General features: G+C 44.3%; 1 protein-coding gene across 6 annotated transcripts in view; it reads left to right on the top strand.

Annotated features, from left to right (window-relative positions):
* The window catches only part of rhbdl3 (rhomboid, veinlet-like 3 (Drosophila)), an 86171-nt gene that overhangs the window by 44741 nt on the left and 23081 nt on the right, over window positions 1-18349 (top strand). For 4 of the 6 annotated variants that reach the window (XM_041216968.1, XM_041216971.1, XM_041216967.1 and 1 more), the window contains 5 exons: window positions 6904-7128; window positions 7861-8009; window positions 8833-8945; window positions 15591-15691; window positions 17978-18038. In XM_041216968.1, the coding sequence (XP_041072902.1) occupies window positions 6904-7128; window positions 7861-8009; window positions 8833-8945; window positions 15591-15691; window positions 17978-18038 (649 nt within the window). The remainder of the gene's footprint in view (window positions 1-6903; window positions 7129-7860; window positions 8010-8832; window positions 8946-15590; window positions 15692-17977; window positions 18039-18349) is intronic. The other 2 variants (XM_041216969.1, XM_041216970.1) reach the window with 2 other exon arrangements.

Genomic DNA, 18349 nt, shown 5'->3' on the forward strand with positions numbered 1-18349 from the left:
GTCACCAAAATGCTTTGTAGCTTCTTTAATGAGCACGAGCAGACATTTTAAGTGAAAATCAGCTGATTAACAAGTTTCTAGGCACCGTTCCTGACAATGGTTTCAAATCCTTTACCAAGATAGTGTCTTACACTAAACACAGGAAAAAATTGGCGTTTTAGTTCCTGACCTCAAATTCTCATTAGCCTGAATGCACCTGCTGAAAGTCACCCCTTATATTTACGAGGATGGTAGTAGAATGCAGAGTTTAAAACTATTAAAGAAGATTAAACTGATTAGAGCTTTCATCTTAAAAAAAAAATTCGAGGATATCTGATAGAGATCTTTAAAATGATGAATGGCTTGGACAGGGCAGATGTGGAGAGAATGTTTCTACTTCTGGGAGAATCCAAAACTAGTGTCCATAAATACTGGATAGTTATTAATCAATCCAACAGGGAAATAAGGGAAAATGTCTTTTATTCAAGAACATGGTTAGAGTGTGGAACTCACTACCACAGGAAATTGTTGAGGCAAATAGAATTTACTAGACAGGTAAAGAGAGAAGAGGGAATAAAAAGATAAGTGGAAAGATGGAGATGAGGGAGATGGAGGAGACTCGTGTGGAGTATAAACACCAGCACAGAATAGTTGGGCTGGATACACTGTTTCTGTGTTGTATAATCAATGTAATAACTTGTAACCGCCCGAACCCCTCAATTAGATTCCAGTCTGTAACTCACTCCTGGGTATCTGTTATTCTATATATAAACCCCCTGAACCCCTCGATTAGATTCCAGTCTGTAACTCACTCCTGGGTATCAATTATTCTATATATAAACCACCCCGAACAACTCGATTAGGTTCCAGTCTGTAACTCACTCCCGGGTATCTGTTATTCAATAAATAAACCACTTGAACCCCCCAATTAGATTCCAGTCTATAACTCACTCCCAGGTATCTGTTGTTCTATATATAAACCTTCCCGAACCCCTCAATTAGATTCCAGTCTGTAACTCACTCCCGGGTATCTGTTGTTCTATACATAAACCACCCCGAACCCCTCGATTAGATTCCGGTCTGTAACTCACTCCCGGGTATCTGTTATTCTATTTATAAACCTCCTGAACCCCTCAATTAGATTCCAGCCCGTAACTCATTCCCCCAGTATCCATTATTTTATAGACGAGGCACCATGCAACAGAAAGACAGGGTATTTTAGATGGGTTAATAAACTGGAATGTTTTGTTCACAGAGACACTCCCCACCAATTGGTCAGTTCCGTGTCACATTTCAGATTGTCTCATTTTAATTCACAGGGAGCAGAGAATGCTGAGACTGATGGTGCTGAGTGTGATCTCAGTTAGACTCCACTTTCCAGCAGATTTCTGGGAAGTTGTACTGGATAGCGCCAAGCGAGAACTCTTAAATCTTAAGTTTTCCCAATGAATCAGACATGGAGCTGGAAGTGAGTGACTGCTACCTTAGCTCCCTGAATCCAGCTGCTGAGTGAGGACACCGACACCTGCAAATGATGAAGATACACTTAAGGCTGAGAGGTTGGCAGTCGTTCCTGACTGTAACTGGGGGTTGGAGCTTCTACGTTATTTCTCTTGTTGCCAGAAACAATACATGATGTTGAAGTTTACTTAGCTGAATGGACTTCTGGTTTTTACCCCTCCCGCCCCTATTCTGGGCCCTGACCGCAGCCTGACATGTAGCTGGACAACCCACTCCCAGACCTCTGCCTTCACTTAGTCACCAGGTTCTAGCTGCTGCCTCCTGCTCTGAGGTCGGAGTCTGGTCCCTGTGGGATGGAGTTTGCATCTTTCCACCTTCCAGAAACCCCCCCCCCCCCCCCCCCCCCCCCCCCCCCACGCCATCTCCACTGTGTCATTTCCTTTGTTCACTGTGAGCGGTCAGTCAGCTGACCAATGGAGTCAGCTGACTGCGTCCCACTATTGGTGACGACGTGAGTGTGAGCTCACTCTGCCCGCCCCCCTGCAATGGACCAATACGGGAAACAGGTGGAGGATCCAGCCTCTCAGTGTGAACACAGGGGTCTTGCCATCCCTTCCTAACATGTGGTGACTAGAATTGAACACAGTACTCCAGCTGGGGCCTAACTGGTATTTTGTAAAAGTTTAGCATAGCTTGCCACCTTCAAACATTTGTGTGTTTTATACCTTACACATATATATAAAATATACCCCAAGTCTCTCTACTCCTGCCTTTAAAATTATACCTTTTAGTTTATATTGCCTCTCTTCATTCTTCCTACCAAAATGTATCACTTCTCAATTCTCTGCATTAAATTTCATTTCCCATGTTTTTTGTCAATTTTCTCACCTTTCAAAGTCCTCCTGAAGTCTGTTACTATCTTCTTCAATGCTTCCTACATTTCTGAGTTTCATATCATTTGCAAACGTTGAAACTATGATAAAGCCCATGTCCAGTCATTAATGTACCCAGGAAAGAGCAGTGATCCCTCGGGAGCACCACGGTACACTTTCCTCCAGCATGAAGACAATTGATGACCACTGCTCTGCTCTCTCTTTTCTGAGCCTCTATCCAATACCATATCCAAGCAACCATTATCTTTAATCCCATATGCATCAATTTTTCTAACAAATCTAGCATGTGTACTTTATCAAACACTTTTTGAAAGTCTAAAAACATAACATCAAACGCAATACCCTCATCTACCCTCTCCATAGGCCAGGCCGGTGTGGGACTGGAGTCCCTGATGGGTCAGGCCGGTGTGGGACTGGAGTCCCTGATGGGTCAGGCTGGTTAAGGACAGCAGGTTTCCTTCCCTGAAGGATATGAGGAAATCACCAGGTCTCATACAACAATCCAATAGCTCATGGTCACTTTTACTGAGACCAGCTTTTGTCAACTGAATTTAAATTCTCCAACTTCCAGGATGGGATGTTCAATGCAGCAGAAATAAGTCCCCAGTTTCCAGCCAATTATCCAGAAATAGAACAGAGTAATGAAAACTGTGAATACCACTCAACAATAAACTGTCTGCACCTCTTACAGTTCTCCTGAACATTACATTCTCATTTCACAGCTGGGTGAAGGAATTAACATTGTGAATCAGATGGGGGAAAGGCTCCAGTAAATATTATGTGAATTGGTCAGATTGATGGAAGCCTTTGACATTCACATTAAAGCTCCCAGCCAACTGGGATTGTGTTTTCTCATGGGTGAGGATTAATTATTTAGAAGGTTGCCCGGCTGTGGTTCAGAGCAGCGCTCTCGTCTCAGAGTCAGAGGGTTGTGGGTTCAAGTCCCACCTGTGCACAAAATCCTGGCTGCTGCGCACAGCAGTACTAAGGGAATGCTGCACTGTCAGAGGTGCTGCCCTTTGGATGGGACATTAAAATGAGGCCTCATCTGCCCTTTCAGGTATAAAAGATCCCACAGCCATAATCTGAAGAAAATCAGAGGAGGTTTTCCCTGTGTCCTGGACAATTTTTATCCCTCAACCTACATCACTGAAAACAGATTATCTGCTTATTATTACACAGCTGTTTCTGGGAGCTTGCTGTGCACAAATTGGCTGCCATGTTTCCTACATTACAACAGTGGCAACACTTCATTGACTGTGAAACACTTTGTCTGACATGCATTGGACCGTGAATCTATGGGGGAGGCAGTGGTATTATCGCTGGACTAGTAACCCAGAGACCCAGGGTAACGCTCTGAGTTTGAATCCCACCACAGCAGATGGTGGAACTTGAATTCAATAAAAATCTGAAATTAAAAGTATAATGATGACCATGAAATCATTGTCGATTGTTGTAAAAACCCATCCGGTTAACTAATGAAAGGGAAGGAAATCTGTTATCCTTGCCCTGACTCCAGACCCATAGTAATGTGGTTGACTCTTAAACACCCTCTGAAATGGCCTAGCAAGCCTCTCAGTTGTCTCAAACTGCTAAAAAAAAAGAAAGCCTCAAAGGAATGAAATCGGACAGACCACCGGCACCAACCTAACCACTGGAAACAACGTCGGCAAACTCAGCCCTGTCGACCCTGGAAAGTCCTCCTTACGAACATCTGGGGGAGAGCTGTCTCACAGACTAGTCAAGCAACAGCCTGACAGTCATCCTCATGGAATCATACCTTACAGATAATGTCCCAGACACCATCATCACCATCCCTGGGTATATTCTGTCCCACTGGGAGCACAGATCCAGCAGAGGTGGAGGCACAGTGGTATACAGTCGGGAGGGTGTTGCCCTGGGAGTCCTCAACATTGACTCTGGACCCCATGAAGTCTCATAGCATCGGGTCAAACATGGTCAAGGAAACTACCAACCCTCCACCCTGCCTTCAGCTGATGAATCAGTTGAACATCACTTGGAGGAAGCACTGAGGGTGGCAAGGATGCAGAATGTACTCTGGGTGGGGGACTTCAATGTCCATCACCAACAGTGGTTCGGTGGCACCACTACTGACCGAGTTGGTCGAGTCCTAAAGGACTTTGCTACTGGATTCGGTCTGCGGCAGGTGGTGAGGGAACCACAAGAGGGAAAAACATACTTGACCTCATCCTCACTAACCTGCCTGCCACTGATGCATCCGTCCGTGACAGTATCGGTAGGAGTGACCACCACACAGTCCTTGTGGAGACAAAGTCCCATCTTCACATTAAGGATTATTATTTTTACAATTTATTTCCATATTGTTTTATCCCTGCCTTTTAGCCTATTTCAATCTCCTCCCCTCACCCCACCCCCACTAGGGCTATCTGTCACTTGCTCATCCTGCTTTCTACCCTTAATGTCACCATTATCACATCCTTTGGCTAATATCACCACCGTCAACAGCCCTTTGACCTTTTGTTTATGACATCTCTCCTTTGCCTCCACCTATCACTGGCCCTCTATCCAGCTTCGCTTGTCCTACCCCGCCTTAAACAGCTTATATTTCACCATAATTCCATTTCTCATTAGTTCTGATGAAGAGTCATACGGACTCGAAACGTTAACTCTGTTTCTCTCACTACAGATGCTGTCAGACCTACTGAGCTTTTCCAGCAGTTTTTGTTTCAGATTTCCGGCATCCGTAATATTTTGCTTTCACATTGAGGATACCCTCCATCGGGTTGTGTGGCACTGCCACTGTACTAAATTGGATAGATTTCAAACAGATCTAGCATCTCAAGACTGGGCATCCATGAGGCGCTGTGGGCCATCAGCAGCAGCAGAATTGTACTCGAACACAATCTGTAACCTTATGGCCCAGAATATCCCTCACTCTACCATTACCATCAAGCCAGGGGATCAACCCTGGTTCAATGGAGAGTGTGGAAGGGCATGTCAGGAGCAGCACCAGACATACCTAAAAATGAAGTGTTAACCTGATGAAGCTTTAACACAGGACCACTTGCATGCCAAACAGCATAAGCAGCAAGTGATAGACAGAGCTAAGTGATTCCATAACTGATGGATCAGATCTAATCTCTGCAGTCCTGCCACATCCAGCTGTGAATGGTGGTGGACAATTAAACAACTCACTGGAGAAGTGTGTGACCTCATTACAGCTTTGGTTCAAACATGGACAAAAGAGCTGAACTCCAGAGGTGAGAATGACTACCCTTGACCTCAAGGCAGCATTTGACCAAGTGTGGCATCAAGGATACCTAGTAAAACTGGAATCAATGGGAATAAGGGGGAAAACTCTCTGCTGGTTGGAGTCCTACCTAGCACAAAGGAAGATGGTTGTGGTTGTTGGAGATCAGTCATCTCAGCTCCAGGACATCACTGCAGGAGTTCCTCAGGGTAGTGTCCTCGGCCCAACCATCTTCAGCTGCTTCATTAATGACCTTCCTTCCATCATGACGTCAGAAATGGGGCCTTTCGCTGATGATTGCACAATGTTCAGCACCATTCGCAACTCCTCAGATACTGAAGCAGTCCATGTCCAAATGCAGCAAGACCTGGACAATATTCAGGCTTAGACTGACAAGTGGCAAGTAACATTCGTTCCACGCAAGTGCCAGGCAATGACCATCTCCAACAAGAGAGAATCTAACTATTGCCCTTTGACGTTCAATGGCATTACCATCGCTGAATCCCCCACTATCAACATCCCGGGGGTTACCATTGGCCAGAAACTGAACTGGACCACCCATATAAATACTGTGGCTACCAGAGCAGGTCAGAGGCTAGGAATCCTGTGACGGGTAACTCACCTCCTGACTCCCCAAAGCCTGTCCACCATCAACAAGACACAAGTCAGGAGTGTGATGGAATACTCCTCACTTGCCTGGATGAATGCAGCTCCAACAACACCCTAGAAGCTGGGCACCACCCAGGACAAAGCAGCCCACTTGATTGGCACCCCCATCCACAAACATTCACTCCCTCCAATGCCGGCACAAAGTGGTAGAAGTGTGTACCATCTACAAGATGCTCTGCAGAAACACACCAAGGGTCCTTAGATAGCATCTTCCAAACCCACAACCGGTACCATCTAGAAGAAGGGCAGCAGACACATGGGAACACCACCACCTGGAAGTTCCCCTCTAAGTCACTTACTATCCTGACTTGGAAATATATCGCCATTTCTACACTGTGGCTGGGTCAAAATCCTGGAACTCTCTCCCTAACAGCACTTTGGGTGTACCTACACCATAGGGACCGCAGCAGTTCAAGAAGGCAGCTCACCACCACCTTCTCAAGGGCAATTAGGGATGGGCAATAAATGCTGGCCCAGCCAGTGAAGCTCACACCCTGTGAATGAATTAAAAAAAAATATGGATCCAACACCTGGCTCCTAGAGCTGCTCTGACTAGCCAATGGAACGCATGAGGGCTATAGGTAAATACTGTCCATTTACAGGGTATTACAGCCTTATTTGGGTCTGGCGGAAGTTAATCCCCTCGCATATGTGCTTTTTTTAAACCAGATGAGCAACAAACGGTCCAACAGCTTCTGCCGTGCGATCCATCTGGGAAATCACCGTCTCCGTGCCAACTCTCTCCTGGAGGAAACAGGACTCACCCTATCCCAGCGATTCATCCGGCACATCGCCTATGAGACCCTGCCCCGGGGACTGGACCGCAAGTGGTACTACGACAGCTACACATGCTGTCCCCCACCCTGGTTTATGATCACTGTCACCATTCTGGAAGTGAGTAGCCATTGCGTTCAAGGGATCAACGGCTGCTTTTAACCCACGTATCCTCACCATCAGTAAGACCACCTATTTTCACTTCTATAACATCACCCAACTTTGTCCATGCCTCAGCTCAAACTTGCTGGAACCCTCATCCATGCCTTTGCTACCTTCAGACTTGACTATTCTAATGACTCCTGGCCTCCCACCTTGAAACCCCAGTAAACTTGAGCTCATCCAGTCCTTTGCTACCCATGTCCTTACTTTGGCTAAGTCCCATTCACCCATCATTCCTGTGCTCATATTGGCTCCCAGTCTGGCGATGCCTTGAATTTAAAATTCTCACCCCTCCATGGCTTCACTCCTTTCTAGCTCTACAATCTCCTTCAGTCCTATAACCCAAGATCTCTGCACTCCTCCAAATCTGACTCTTGAACATCCCCAGTTTTCATAGGTGGCCATGCCTTTAGTTGCCTGGGCTCTAAGCTGTGGAGTTACCTTCCTAAACCTCTCCGTCTCTCCACTCCTTTCTCCTCCTTTAAGACACTTGTTAAAACCTACTTCTTCAGCCAGCAGTGACTACATACTCCATTGGCTGTAAAACGCTTTCAGAAGCCCCAAGGTTATGAAAAGCACAGCACATAAATCCTAGTTCTTTCCTTCTTTTGAAGAGTCTGGTTGGTTTTGACTCAGTAGAGAGTGAGCAGGGAGTTGTATAATGTATGTGATCTGAACTGTATTCAACAGATTGCCATCTTCGTCTATTATGGTCTGGTCTTGGAGAAATGGGTGCTACAAATCACACACCCATCATATTTGAACAACCCATTGGTCTATCAGCCACAGCTCCGTAGCCAGGTCTGGCGTTACCTCAGCTACATCTTCATACATGTCGGGTGAGTAGCTGCTACAGAGTGACTGCTTCATTTATATAGCCTCAGCATTGGCACCTACATTCCTCCTAATGCTGCACAGCTACACCACTAAGACCTTGTGGTGTCTGTCCTGGGATTAGAACCTACAGTTGGAATGATTGTAATCATAGTTACAGCACAGAAATGGGGCATTTGGCCCATCAGGCCTTTGCTGGCTCTTTGAAATAGCTATCCAATTAATCCTACTCCCCCTGTTTTTCACGCATAACCCTGCAAATATTTCCCATTTCCCTTTTGAAAGTTACTACTGAATCTGTCTCCAGCATCATGTCAGGCAGCACATTCCAGATCACAACAACTCACTGCGTAAAAATATTTCTCCTCAGCTTCTCTCTCTTTTTTTGTCAATTATTTTTAACTCGTAACCTCTGGTTACTGACCCCCCCTTCCAGTGGAAGCAATATCTCCTTATTTACCTGATCAAAACCCTTCAGTTTTAAGCACCTCCATTAAATATGCCCTTAACCTTCTCTGCTCCAAGAAAAACAACCCCAGCTTCTCTCGTCTCTCCAATAACTGAAGTTACTGATCACTGTTACCATTCCAGTAAATCTCCTCAAACTTTTACTTAATTGTGCCCTGTGAAGTGACTTGGAACGTTTTGCAAGGAGCTATATAAATGCAAGTGTGTTGTAGCCAGGGGAGGGGTGTCAGAGAGAACCCATCAACCTCCTGTGGATTTGGCAGAGTGCCGGGCTGTTCTGTTACTGATTACCGCACGAGGAGGTGAGGTTTTTGTCAAAGCGTGCATCCTGAGTGTGACTGTGAAAGTTCTTTGTTCCAGGGTTGAACACCTGGGCTTCAATGTGGTGCTGCAGCTCCTGGTCGGTGTTCCGCTCGAGATGGTGCACGGCGCTCTCCGCATTAGCTTTGTCTACCTTGCTGGAGTACTCGCAGGTAACAGGTCAAGGAAATCCACATGCTGGGAACACCCCGAGTCCCAATCTGTGTTCCAGATTTAGCTTGATTTTCTTCCAGGACTTAATCTAACTCTTCCTGATGTTCTCCAACTCTTTCCAATGTTCTCTAGCTGTCCCCAGTGGAGTTCCTCATTTTAAAGCTTCTGCCTTTGGGCTCTGTCTTTTGTGCACAGCAAGCTCCCACAAATAGCAATGAGATAAAGCACCAGATTTTTTTTTTTTAAGAGAAGTTGGCTGAGGGATAAATATTGGTCAAGACATTGGGGAAGCACCCCTCTCCTCATTTCCTTCAAAAACCCATTTAAGGACAAGCAGGGCCACAGTTTAACATCTCATCTAAATTATGACACCTCCAGCAATACAGCATTCCCCCAGCCCTACAAATGGTAGCTTAGACTGTACACTCAAGTCTCTGAAGTGGGACTTGAACCCATGACTTTCTGGTTGAGTGCTACCCAATAAGCCACATCTCACACTCTGTACCAAACAGCAGAGGCCCTTACAACTCATGAGCAATTTAACTGGCAGAGGGAGGTCCAATCAACCTAACTGGTGGAGAACACAGCAATCAGTCTAACCAATGGAAAGAGCAACAATCAGTTTAATCAGTGAAGAGAGTGTCGATCAGTTTAACCGACAGAGAAGTGTTGATCAATTTAACCAGTGAAGAGAGTGTCGATCAGCTTAACCAGTGGAGGTGTGTAACTGACCCACTCCCAAATGAGAATCAAAAACGAGTAAACACAGAAAAGAGAATATAGATCTGATTTTGATGCTCTTGTGAAAGACTTTGATTTATCTGGAATTTGTGCTGACTGTGACTCAGATGGGGAGTCAAAGCAAGTTGTAATTGCAAACAGCTGGCTGGAAGATTAAAAGATTTAAAGCAAAGGAGGGTAGAAAAACAAGTTGAAATGGAGGGCAATTAGTGGGTTATTGAGTTGTGGTTTTTGCTGCCCAGTCTCTGCGTTAATTCTGGGACTGTCTTGGACCAAGGACTGATCCTCTACCAGAAAAACAACAGGAAATCAGGAGCCGAGCTCATGCTGTTCGATTCCCCAAGTCATTTATTAATGTGCTTTTCTTTTTTTCCAGCTGTTGTGGTAATATTGAACCATCTTGACTTAGAAAGATGCCAAAGTTCAGTTGTCCATCTGTGCCAAGTTAACTGACCTCAGTTAGTGACATTGCTGGACATTTGCAGGGAAGCTGTTTAATTGCAAATTATGAGCTGGGTTTAAACGTTAGGTCAGTTCTGACTCGATAGGACAGGGGAATACTACAGGAGAATATCAGCCACTGTATATTAGTTGAGCAGTCTCCCTTTTAACAGAAAATTGTTTGGAATTGTGGAATATGATTTCTAAAAGATCAGTAAAAATCAAATAAGATTAAATAAAATAAATAAGAGACGAAAGCAAAAGAAAGACTTACAAAATATTTACAGCACAGAAGCAGCCCAACAGACCCTGTGACAGTATAAATGCCATCTATGAACCTCTCTCCACATCTCTTTATCTAACCCCATCAACATAGCCTTCTATATCTTTCTCCCTGATGTTGTATTATAGAGAGCTCATGACTTCAGGATATCCCAGGTAACCAATGAAGTATTTTTAAAGTGTAATGAAGGAAACACATCAGTTAATTTGAGCACAGAAAGCAATGGAAAATGACCCGATAATCTGTTCTAGTAATGTTAGAACATGGTGTGGAACTCCTCACTTTCTCAAAGGTGCCATGGGACTTTATAAGTGTACCTGAGAGGGCAGATGGGGTTTGATGTCTTATCCAAAAGACAGCACCACTGAGAGTGCAGCACTCGCTCAATGCTGCATTGGAGTATCAGCCTAGATTTTGCACCTGGGGTTGGACTTGAACCCACAACCTCTGACTCAGAGGTGAGAGAGCCACCTAGTGAGCACCAGCTAATACTCAGAAGATCAGATAGCATCTATGGAGAGAGAAACAAAGGATTATGCTTCAGTCTGACTATGTTACAGATGAATACATAGGCCCACATCTTCCAGGTTCCAGTCAGAGACCGGCAGTATCCCCCAAGACACACTGTGAGACCCCTCAGAAATCCCAATGCAATGACTTTGTGGGAATTTCCCAGGAAGTTTGCCAATTCCCCTGCTCCCGGGGCCCTCTGAGAATGTCTCCAACTCTGAGTTGGAGTCTAAGACTTCTGACAGTTCTGTGGCTCTTACCTGGATCACCCAGGAAATGTTAAACAGACTAAAACCTATCCTAACACCTGGGTAACTACAGATCTGATCCCCCAATCACACACATTGACACTCCCTGACTCCCCCTCGAACCCCAGACTTCACTCCCAACTCCCCCTCGACTCAACCTGACCCAACCTCACCATCCTACTTGCCTTACCCCCTTAGCTCACCCCCTTACCCACCCTACCTCTTACCTACTTACCTTACCCACCTTACCCCCTTACTTTCCCCACCCTACCCTATTACACAATTTCCTTCTCTCCATTGCTTTTCAAAGAAGCTTTTGGACATTTAAACTCTTACTTACCCACTTATGGCAGTTAGTGCCATAAAAAAGGGGGGGGTGGCTTCTACACAGATTCTCACCACTGATTCCTCTGAAGTTTCCTGTACTGATCGAGTTCTGTAGGATTCTCCATTGGAAGATTGTTCTGAAAAATTGGAGGAAGGTAAGTGTGTATATTTTTTTGCCCGATCAATGTCAGAAATAAGGGTCCCAACCCTGAGCAGAAGACTCGGGCCATAACTTTTGATAGGTTGGGAGCAATTGTTCCCACTGCCAGGACAGATTGAAGATATTGACAAAAGAACCAGAGTGGGGAAGGTTGGGGGGGTGGTGGGGTGGAAGAGATAATTTATTTTAACTCAGCAGCAAGTTGTTATGATCTCGAATGCACTGCCTGAAAGCGCAGTGGAAGCAGATTAAATTTAACTTTCAATAGGAAATTGGATACATATTTGAAAAGACAAAACTTGAAAGGCTTGGAGAATATGACAATAGTTTACATTTATACAGCACCTTTAATGTAGTAAAACTTCCCAAGGTATTTCTTAGGAACATTATCAAACAAAATTTGACTCTGATCCACAAAGGAGATATTAGGTCAGATGACCAATGGCTTGGTCAAAGAGGTAGGTTTTAAGGAGTGTCTGAAAGGAGGAAAGAGAGATTACATTAGGGAACGAATTCCAGAGCTTGGAGCAGCTGAAGGCATGGCTGCCAGTGGTCGATTGATTAAAATCAGGGATGCAGGCCAGAATTTGAAGAGTGAAGAGATCTTGGAGGAACACTTTTTATACAGCAAGTTACGATCTGGAATGTGCTGCCTAAAAGGGTGGTGGAAGCAAATTCAACAATAACATTCAAAAGGGAATTGGTTAATACCCAATTAACAGAAAAGGAAACATTTGCAGAGCTTTGGGGAAAGAGCAGGGGAGTGGGACAAATTGGATGGCCCTTTCAAAGGGCTGGCACAGGCATGATAGGCCGAATGGCTTCCTTTTGCCCTGTATCATTCTATGATGAGCCAGAAAAATAGACCCTTTTACTTTGCTGGTTTTTCAATGCTTCCTGCTCCTCTGCTGTTTCCATTCACACATCCTCTGGGACATCCTTCATTTCCTTAATTTCTCCCATCATCACCTCCTTGATTTGCATCATCAGTGCTCCTGTCATTTAATCATCGCTCACTTTCCACCCACCCACAGACTTCACTTGACTCGCTCATAAACTCTTCATCTGTAACATAGAGTCATTTACAGCACAGAAGGAGGCCATTTGGCCTATTGAGTCTATGCCAGCTCTCCACAGAGCAATCCAGTCAATCCCACTCCCAACATCTTCCAGTTATGCCTGGATGTTAACCCTGTGTTTCCCTCTCCACAGATGACCTGCTGGGTGATCGTAGTCTTTTCTGGTTTTATTTCAGATTTCCATCATCTGCACTACTTTGCTGTTGGCTGGTGTTTAACTACAAATCACTGCTTATCAATGTCATTACCTAATTTGCAAATCACCTGCATAACGTTTACCTATCAGGAAAGACTGAGCAGGCAGGGACTCGATTCTCTAGAAAAATGAAGGCTGAGGGATGACCTTATAGAGGTCTTTAAAATCATGGAAGTGTTTCAATAGAGTGGACAATGAGAAGATGTTTCCACTTGTCGGAGAGTCCAGAACCAGCAGCGATAAATAGTACTATGTAATCCAATCGAGAATTCCAGAGAAACCTCTTTACTCAGAGTGGTGAGAACGTGGAACTTGCTACCACAGGGAGTGATTGAAGGAAGTAGAAAGAAAGACTTGCATTTATATAGCACCTTTTACAACCACCAGATATTCCAAAGTGCTTTGAACCAATGTGATACTTTTGAAATGTAGTCACTGTTGTAATGTAGGAAATGTAGGAATAGTATAGATGCATTTAAAGCGAAGCTAGATAAACAGATTAGGAGGAGATGGTGGCATAGTGGGAATGTCACTGGACTCATAATCCAGAGGCCCAGGCTAACGCTAATGGGTTCAGATCCCATCACAGCAGCTGGTGGAATTTAAATTCAATTATTAAAAGTCTAGAATTAAATGCTAACCTCAGTAACTATCATCAATTGTTGTAAAAACCCACCCTTACCTGGTCTGGCCAACACGTGACTCCAGGTCCACAACAATGTGGGTGACTCTTAACTGCCCCCATGAAATGGCCTAGCAAGACACTCAGACGGGCAACAAATGCTGGTCTTACCAGAAACGCCCACATCCCATGAAAGAATAATGAAAAAAAACACAAGGACAAAAGCAATAGAAGGGTATGCTGATGGGGTGAGATGAAGTAAAGTAGGACGAGGCTCATATGGAACATAAACACCAAGATGGAATAGTTGAGTCGATTGGTCTATTTGTACGCTGTAAATTCTAAATAATTTATTCACCCATGAGGGGCAGATGGTATCATCAGCACAATCACAAGGTGTTTCCGTGAATTGATCCACTTACTGATGGATTGCTGACTGCGAGGAAGTGAGCTGATGACAGGGTTCAAGTGTCTTAATGGTTCTTTTTTATCAATTTGTCAATATCAGCCTCAGTAATTACATGAAGATCTCTGAGTGTCTGTCAGAAGAGACAAATCGGTCGATTTTCAATCAGCTCATATGGTAATAGAAATGAATTATTTTCCGTGTCTGTGATGTATGTAAAATCAGGATATTAATGTGTGCCTGTCTGTGTGGTGTGTGTGTGTGTTTGTCTGCCTGTGTGTGTGTGTCTATCTGCTTGTGTGTGTGTGGGTGTGTGTGTGTCTATCTGGCTGTCTGCCTGTGTGTGTGTGTGTGTGTGTGTCTGTCTGCCTGTGTTTGTGTGTATGTCTGTCTGCCTGAGTGTGTGTGTGTGTGTCTGTCTGCCTGTGTGGTGTGTGTCTGTCTGTCTACTTGTGTGTGTGTGTCTTTCTGTCTGCCTGCGTGTGTATGTGTGTGTGTCTGTCTGCCTGCGTGGTGTGTGTCTGTCTGTCTACTTGTGTGTGTCTGTCTGCCTGAGTGTGGTGTGTGTCTGCCTGTGTGGTGTGTGTCTGTCTGTCTACGTGTGTGTGTGTGTGTGTGTGTCTGTCTGCCTGTGTGTGTGTGTGTGTGTGTGTGTGTGTGTGTATCTGCCTGTGTGTGTGTGTGTGTGTGTCTGTCTGCCTGTGTGTGTGTGTCTGCCTGCCTGCGTGTATGTCTGTCTGTGTGTATCTGCCTGTGTGTTGTGAGTGTGAGAGAGAGAGAGACTGAGAGCATGCCTTTGCTAGCATGAGTGTGTGTGAATGAACATAGGGGGGATCTTGCTGTGTGCAAATTGGCTGCTGTATTTCATACATTAATAATGTCCACACTTCAATGCGACTAGATTTGTTGTAAAGTGCTTTGGGGGCTCCTGAGTTTGTCAAAGGTGCAATAGAATGCAAGGTCTCTCTTAGCAGTACAATGCTCAGGTGGTTAATATGTTTCCTGCATGGTACCGAGAACAGTAAGACCCCAGACTATGTTGTTGTTGATCCCAGCCAGGACTGTGGCAGAAGTGCCACAACTGATGTGTCCTCAGCCTTGGGAGAGGAAAATGATCAACCAGGTTTCTCTGGTAAACTTCATAACCTCAGCAAAGGTCAGTACCTACAGATAGAACCGGGAAGAAGAAAACTTTGGAAAAGGACCACTGATGCTGGAGTAAACTGGTTCTTTTACTTGAGTGGAAAGGCCTGTATTTCACACAAACATCACAGGCCCTTGGTAGTTGTGAGAGAAGCACTGTATTCCATGATGGGACAGGAAGACTGAGCAACTGTCTCTCAATCTACCACCTTGCACCCTCTGTAGCCCTACCTGGAATTCTCTCCCTACACCTCTCCGCCTCTTAACTTCTCTGTCCTCCTTTAGGACGCTCCTTAATCTTAATCTTAATCTTACCTCTTCAACCAAGCATTTGATCGCCTGACCTAACAGCGCCTCATGTGGCACAATGTCAAATTTTGTCTCAAATTGCCCTTGGGATGTTTTCCTACCTTAAAACTGTTGTATAAATGTAAATTGTTATCTGCTGAAGCCTCACCTTCCCCTCTCTCTCTCTCTCTCTCTCTCAGGTTCACTGGCTGCGTCAGTGGCTGATATGACTGCACCAGTAGCAGGTTCTTCGGGAGGAGTATACGCTCTTGTCTCAGCTCATCTAGCTAATGTAGTCATGGTAACACCATTAACTTGTATTTATATAGATCATTTCATGTCCCAAGGCACTTTACAGGAGCATTATAAAACAAAACTTGGCAGCTGACATGACACACAGCTCTGAGATTTCTGAAAAACCTCAGTTTGTAGAGTGAGGGACTGTGTCGCTGACTTATCACAAACACAGATTTCCTTTTGTTGCTGCATTTTCTTCAGAGAGAATCCCTGATAGTAAAATGGCTAAACACACAGTGTACAGTATTGGTATCCTTATTTGAGGAAGGATGTAAATGCATTGGAAGCAGTTCAGAGAAGGTTTACTAAACTAATACCTGGAATGGTTGGGTTGTCTTATGAGGAAAGGTTGGACAAGCTAGACTTGTACCCACTGGAGTTCAGAAGAGTAAGAGGCAACTTGATTGAAACATATAAAATCCTGAGGGGTATTGACAGGGTCGACATGGGGAGGATGTTTCCTCTTTTGGGAGAATCTAGAACTAGGGGGTCACAGTTTCAAAATAGGGCGTCCCCCATTTAGGACAGAGATGAAGAGAAATTTTGTGATCTTGAATCTTTGGAATTCTCTTCCTCAAAAAGCAGTGGAAGCAGAGTCTTTGAATATTTTTAAGGCAGAGCTAGATAGATTCTTCATAAGTAAGCGGGTGAAAGGTTATCAGGGTAGGCAGGAATGTAGAGTTGAGGATACAATCAGATCAGCCATGATCCTATTGAATGGCAGAGCAGGCCTATGGGCTGAGTGGCCTACTCCTACTTCTAATTCATATGTTTGTATAAACACTGATTGGTTACTGAGCATATAGATAGGTGTTGAGATTTGCTTGGTTTCGAGAGTCAGAGTGGCATTTCAATATTTACATTTTAAAATTCAATCTTGAGATGTGGATGTCACTGGTAAGGTGACATTTATTACCCATTGTCTAGTTAACCTGAGGTGGTGGGGCACCTTCTTGAACTTTGTAGCGGTTTGATACAACTGAGTAGTTGCTCAGCCACTTCAGTGAGAAGTTAAAAGTCAACCAGTTTGGTGTGAGACTAGATTCACACAGGCCAGATTCGTTAAAGATAGCAAATTTCCTTCCCTTAAGGAGGTGATTGGGTTTTTACAACAATCCCAGAGCTTCTTGGTCATTTTTACTGATATCAGCATTTTATTCCCAGAAATGTTTGATAAAAGTGAATTCAAGTTCTCAAACTGCTCATCGTGGGATTTGAACTCATCAATTCAGAGCACTAACAAATACAATATCTAGTCATTTGGTAGTACAGAACTTGAGTATTGTTGAAAAAAGAGACATGTTGAAGCTTTTCATCTTGCACTCATCAGGACACTGCGCAACCAATACAAAGGGGAAACAATTTATACTGTATGTGAAGAGAGTGCTGATTGGTTGTTAAATGGACTATGATTGGTAGAGGCGTGAATGCACAAGTGATGGTGACTAACAGTTAACTGCCAAGAATTGTTGAAATTTAAACCAGACAGCTTGACCCTAATAGGTCAAGACATTGCCCTGAGGAATGATTCAGGGAATGGCTGTCACTTATTTTGTTTAGCTGAAACATGCTCAATGTGTGTAGAGTGTTCTTTCTGTCTGCAAAGAACAGGGCCCTGCGTATGTTGCTTTCAGTACACACAAGATGAAAATTTTTGACGTGTCTTTTTTCAACAAATGCAATATCCTCCTCACTTGCTGTGATGCCTCCATGCCTCCACTCTCACTGTCACATAAGCTGCAGTTATTCACCAATGTAACCTGCCACTTGGCTGAGGTAACAGAAGAGTCCTGTCCTGTGTAATGATACTTCCCATAGAGAGGCCTGTTTGGCCACATCAGCCTTTGGATAGACCACTGTCTTAACAAAAGCAAAAACTCACTCACATCCAATTTAAGGTTTATTTTAACTGCAGGATTCCTTACAGGACTGTGATGAGTTGGAAAACACAAAGTCTTTCCTCCTGACTGGAGGACCTGCCTATTGGTGATGCCTCCTGTCAGCAACTTCCATGTTTTGGTAAATTATAAATCAAGCATCTTTTTATACAAACACTGCAGAACCAAAATAAATAACTTTTGAGTATTTTATACCAACATCATAATTGAGCTGGAGTGTGTTCCATTACCTGCAGTAAACATCCCTCACCAATTCGTAGATATTGGCCAGACAGAAAATCTGACGTTATAATTCAGATGAATGTCATATAGTGGCATGTAGTCTGCATCAATATAGAAAGTGCATAATATCACCATAAGGCACCTCTTTATAAACTATGTTTCTTTTCTAGAGTTGGTCGGGAATGAGATGTCAATTCAAACTGATCCGGATGGGAATAGCAATGATTTGCAGTAAGTACCAGGAGAAAATGTGCTGAGCGTTCCTGTGCAGAAGGGTAGATGATGCCCACTGTCAGAGCAGATTTCAGGGTTGGTGTAGTCTGTGCCCCATGGAAGCCCTTAAGATTTAAGTAGCTACAACTGAAATATTAAATCCAAAAGATACAGGTTTGATGAGTGGAGCAGACTAAGACAATCCTCGTTCTGGTCCTTGGTGAGAATCACTGCAATCAGTTCAGGCTCACCAAGCTCATTAGGGGAAAGGCCACTGAGGTTCCTATGCCTGAGTACTATCCAATCACCATCCTGACCACCTCCCCGCC

This window comes from Carcharodon carcharias, chromosome 22 (assembly GCF_017639515.1).
Source record: "Carcharodon carcharias isolate sCarCar2 chromosome 22, sCarCar2.pri, whole genome shotgun sequence".
NCBI classification, from domain to species: domain Eukaryota; kingdom Metazoa; phylum Chordata; class Chondrichthyes; order Lamniformes; family Lamnidae; genus Carcharodon; species Carcharodon carcharias.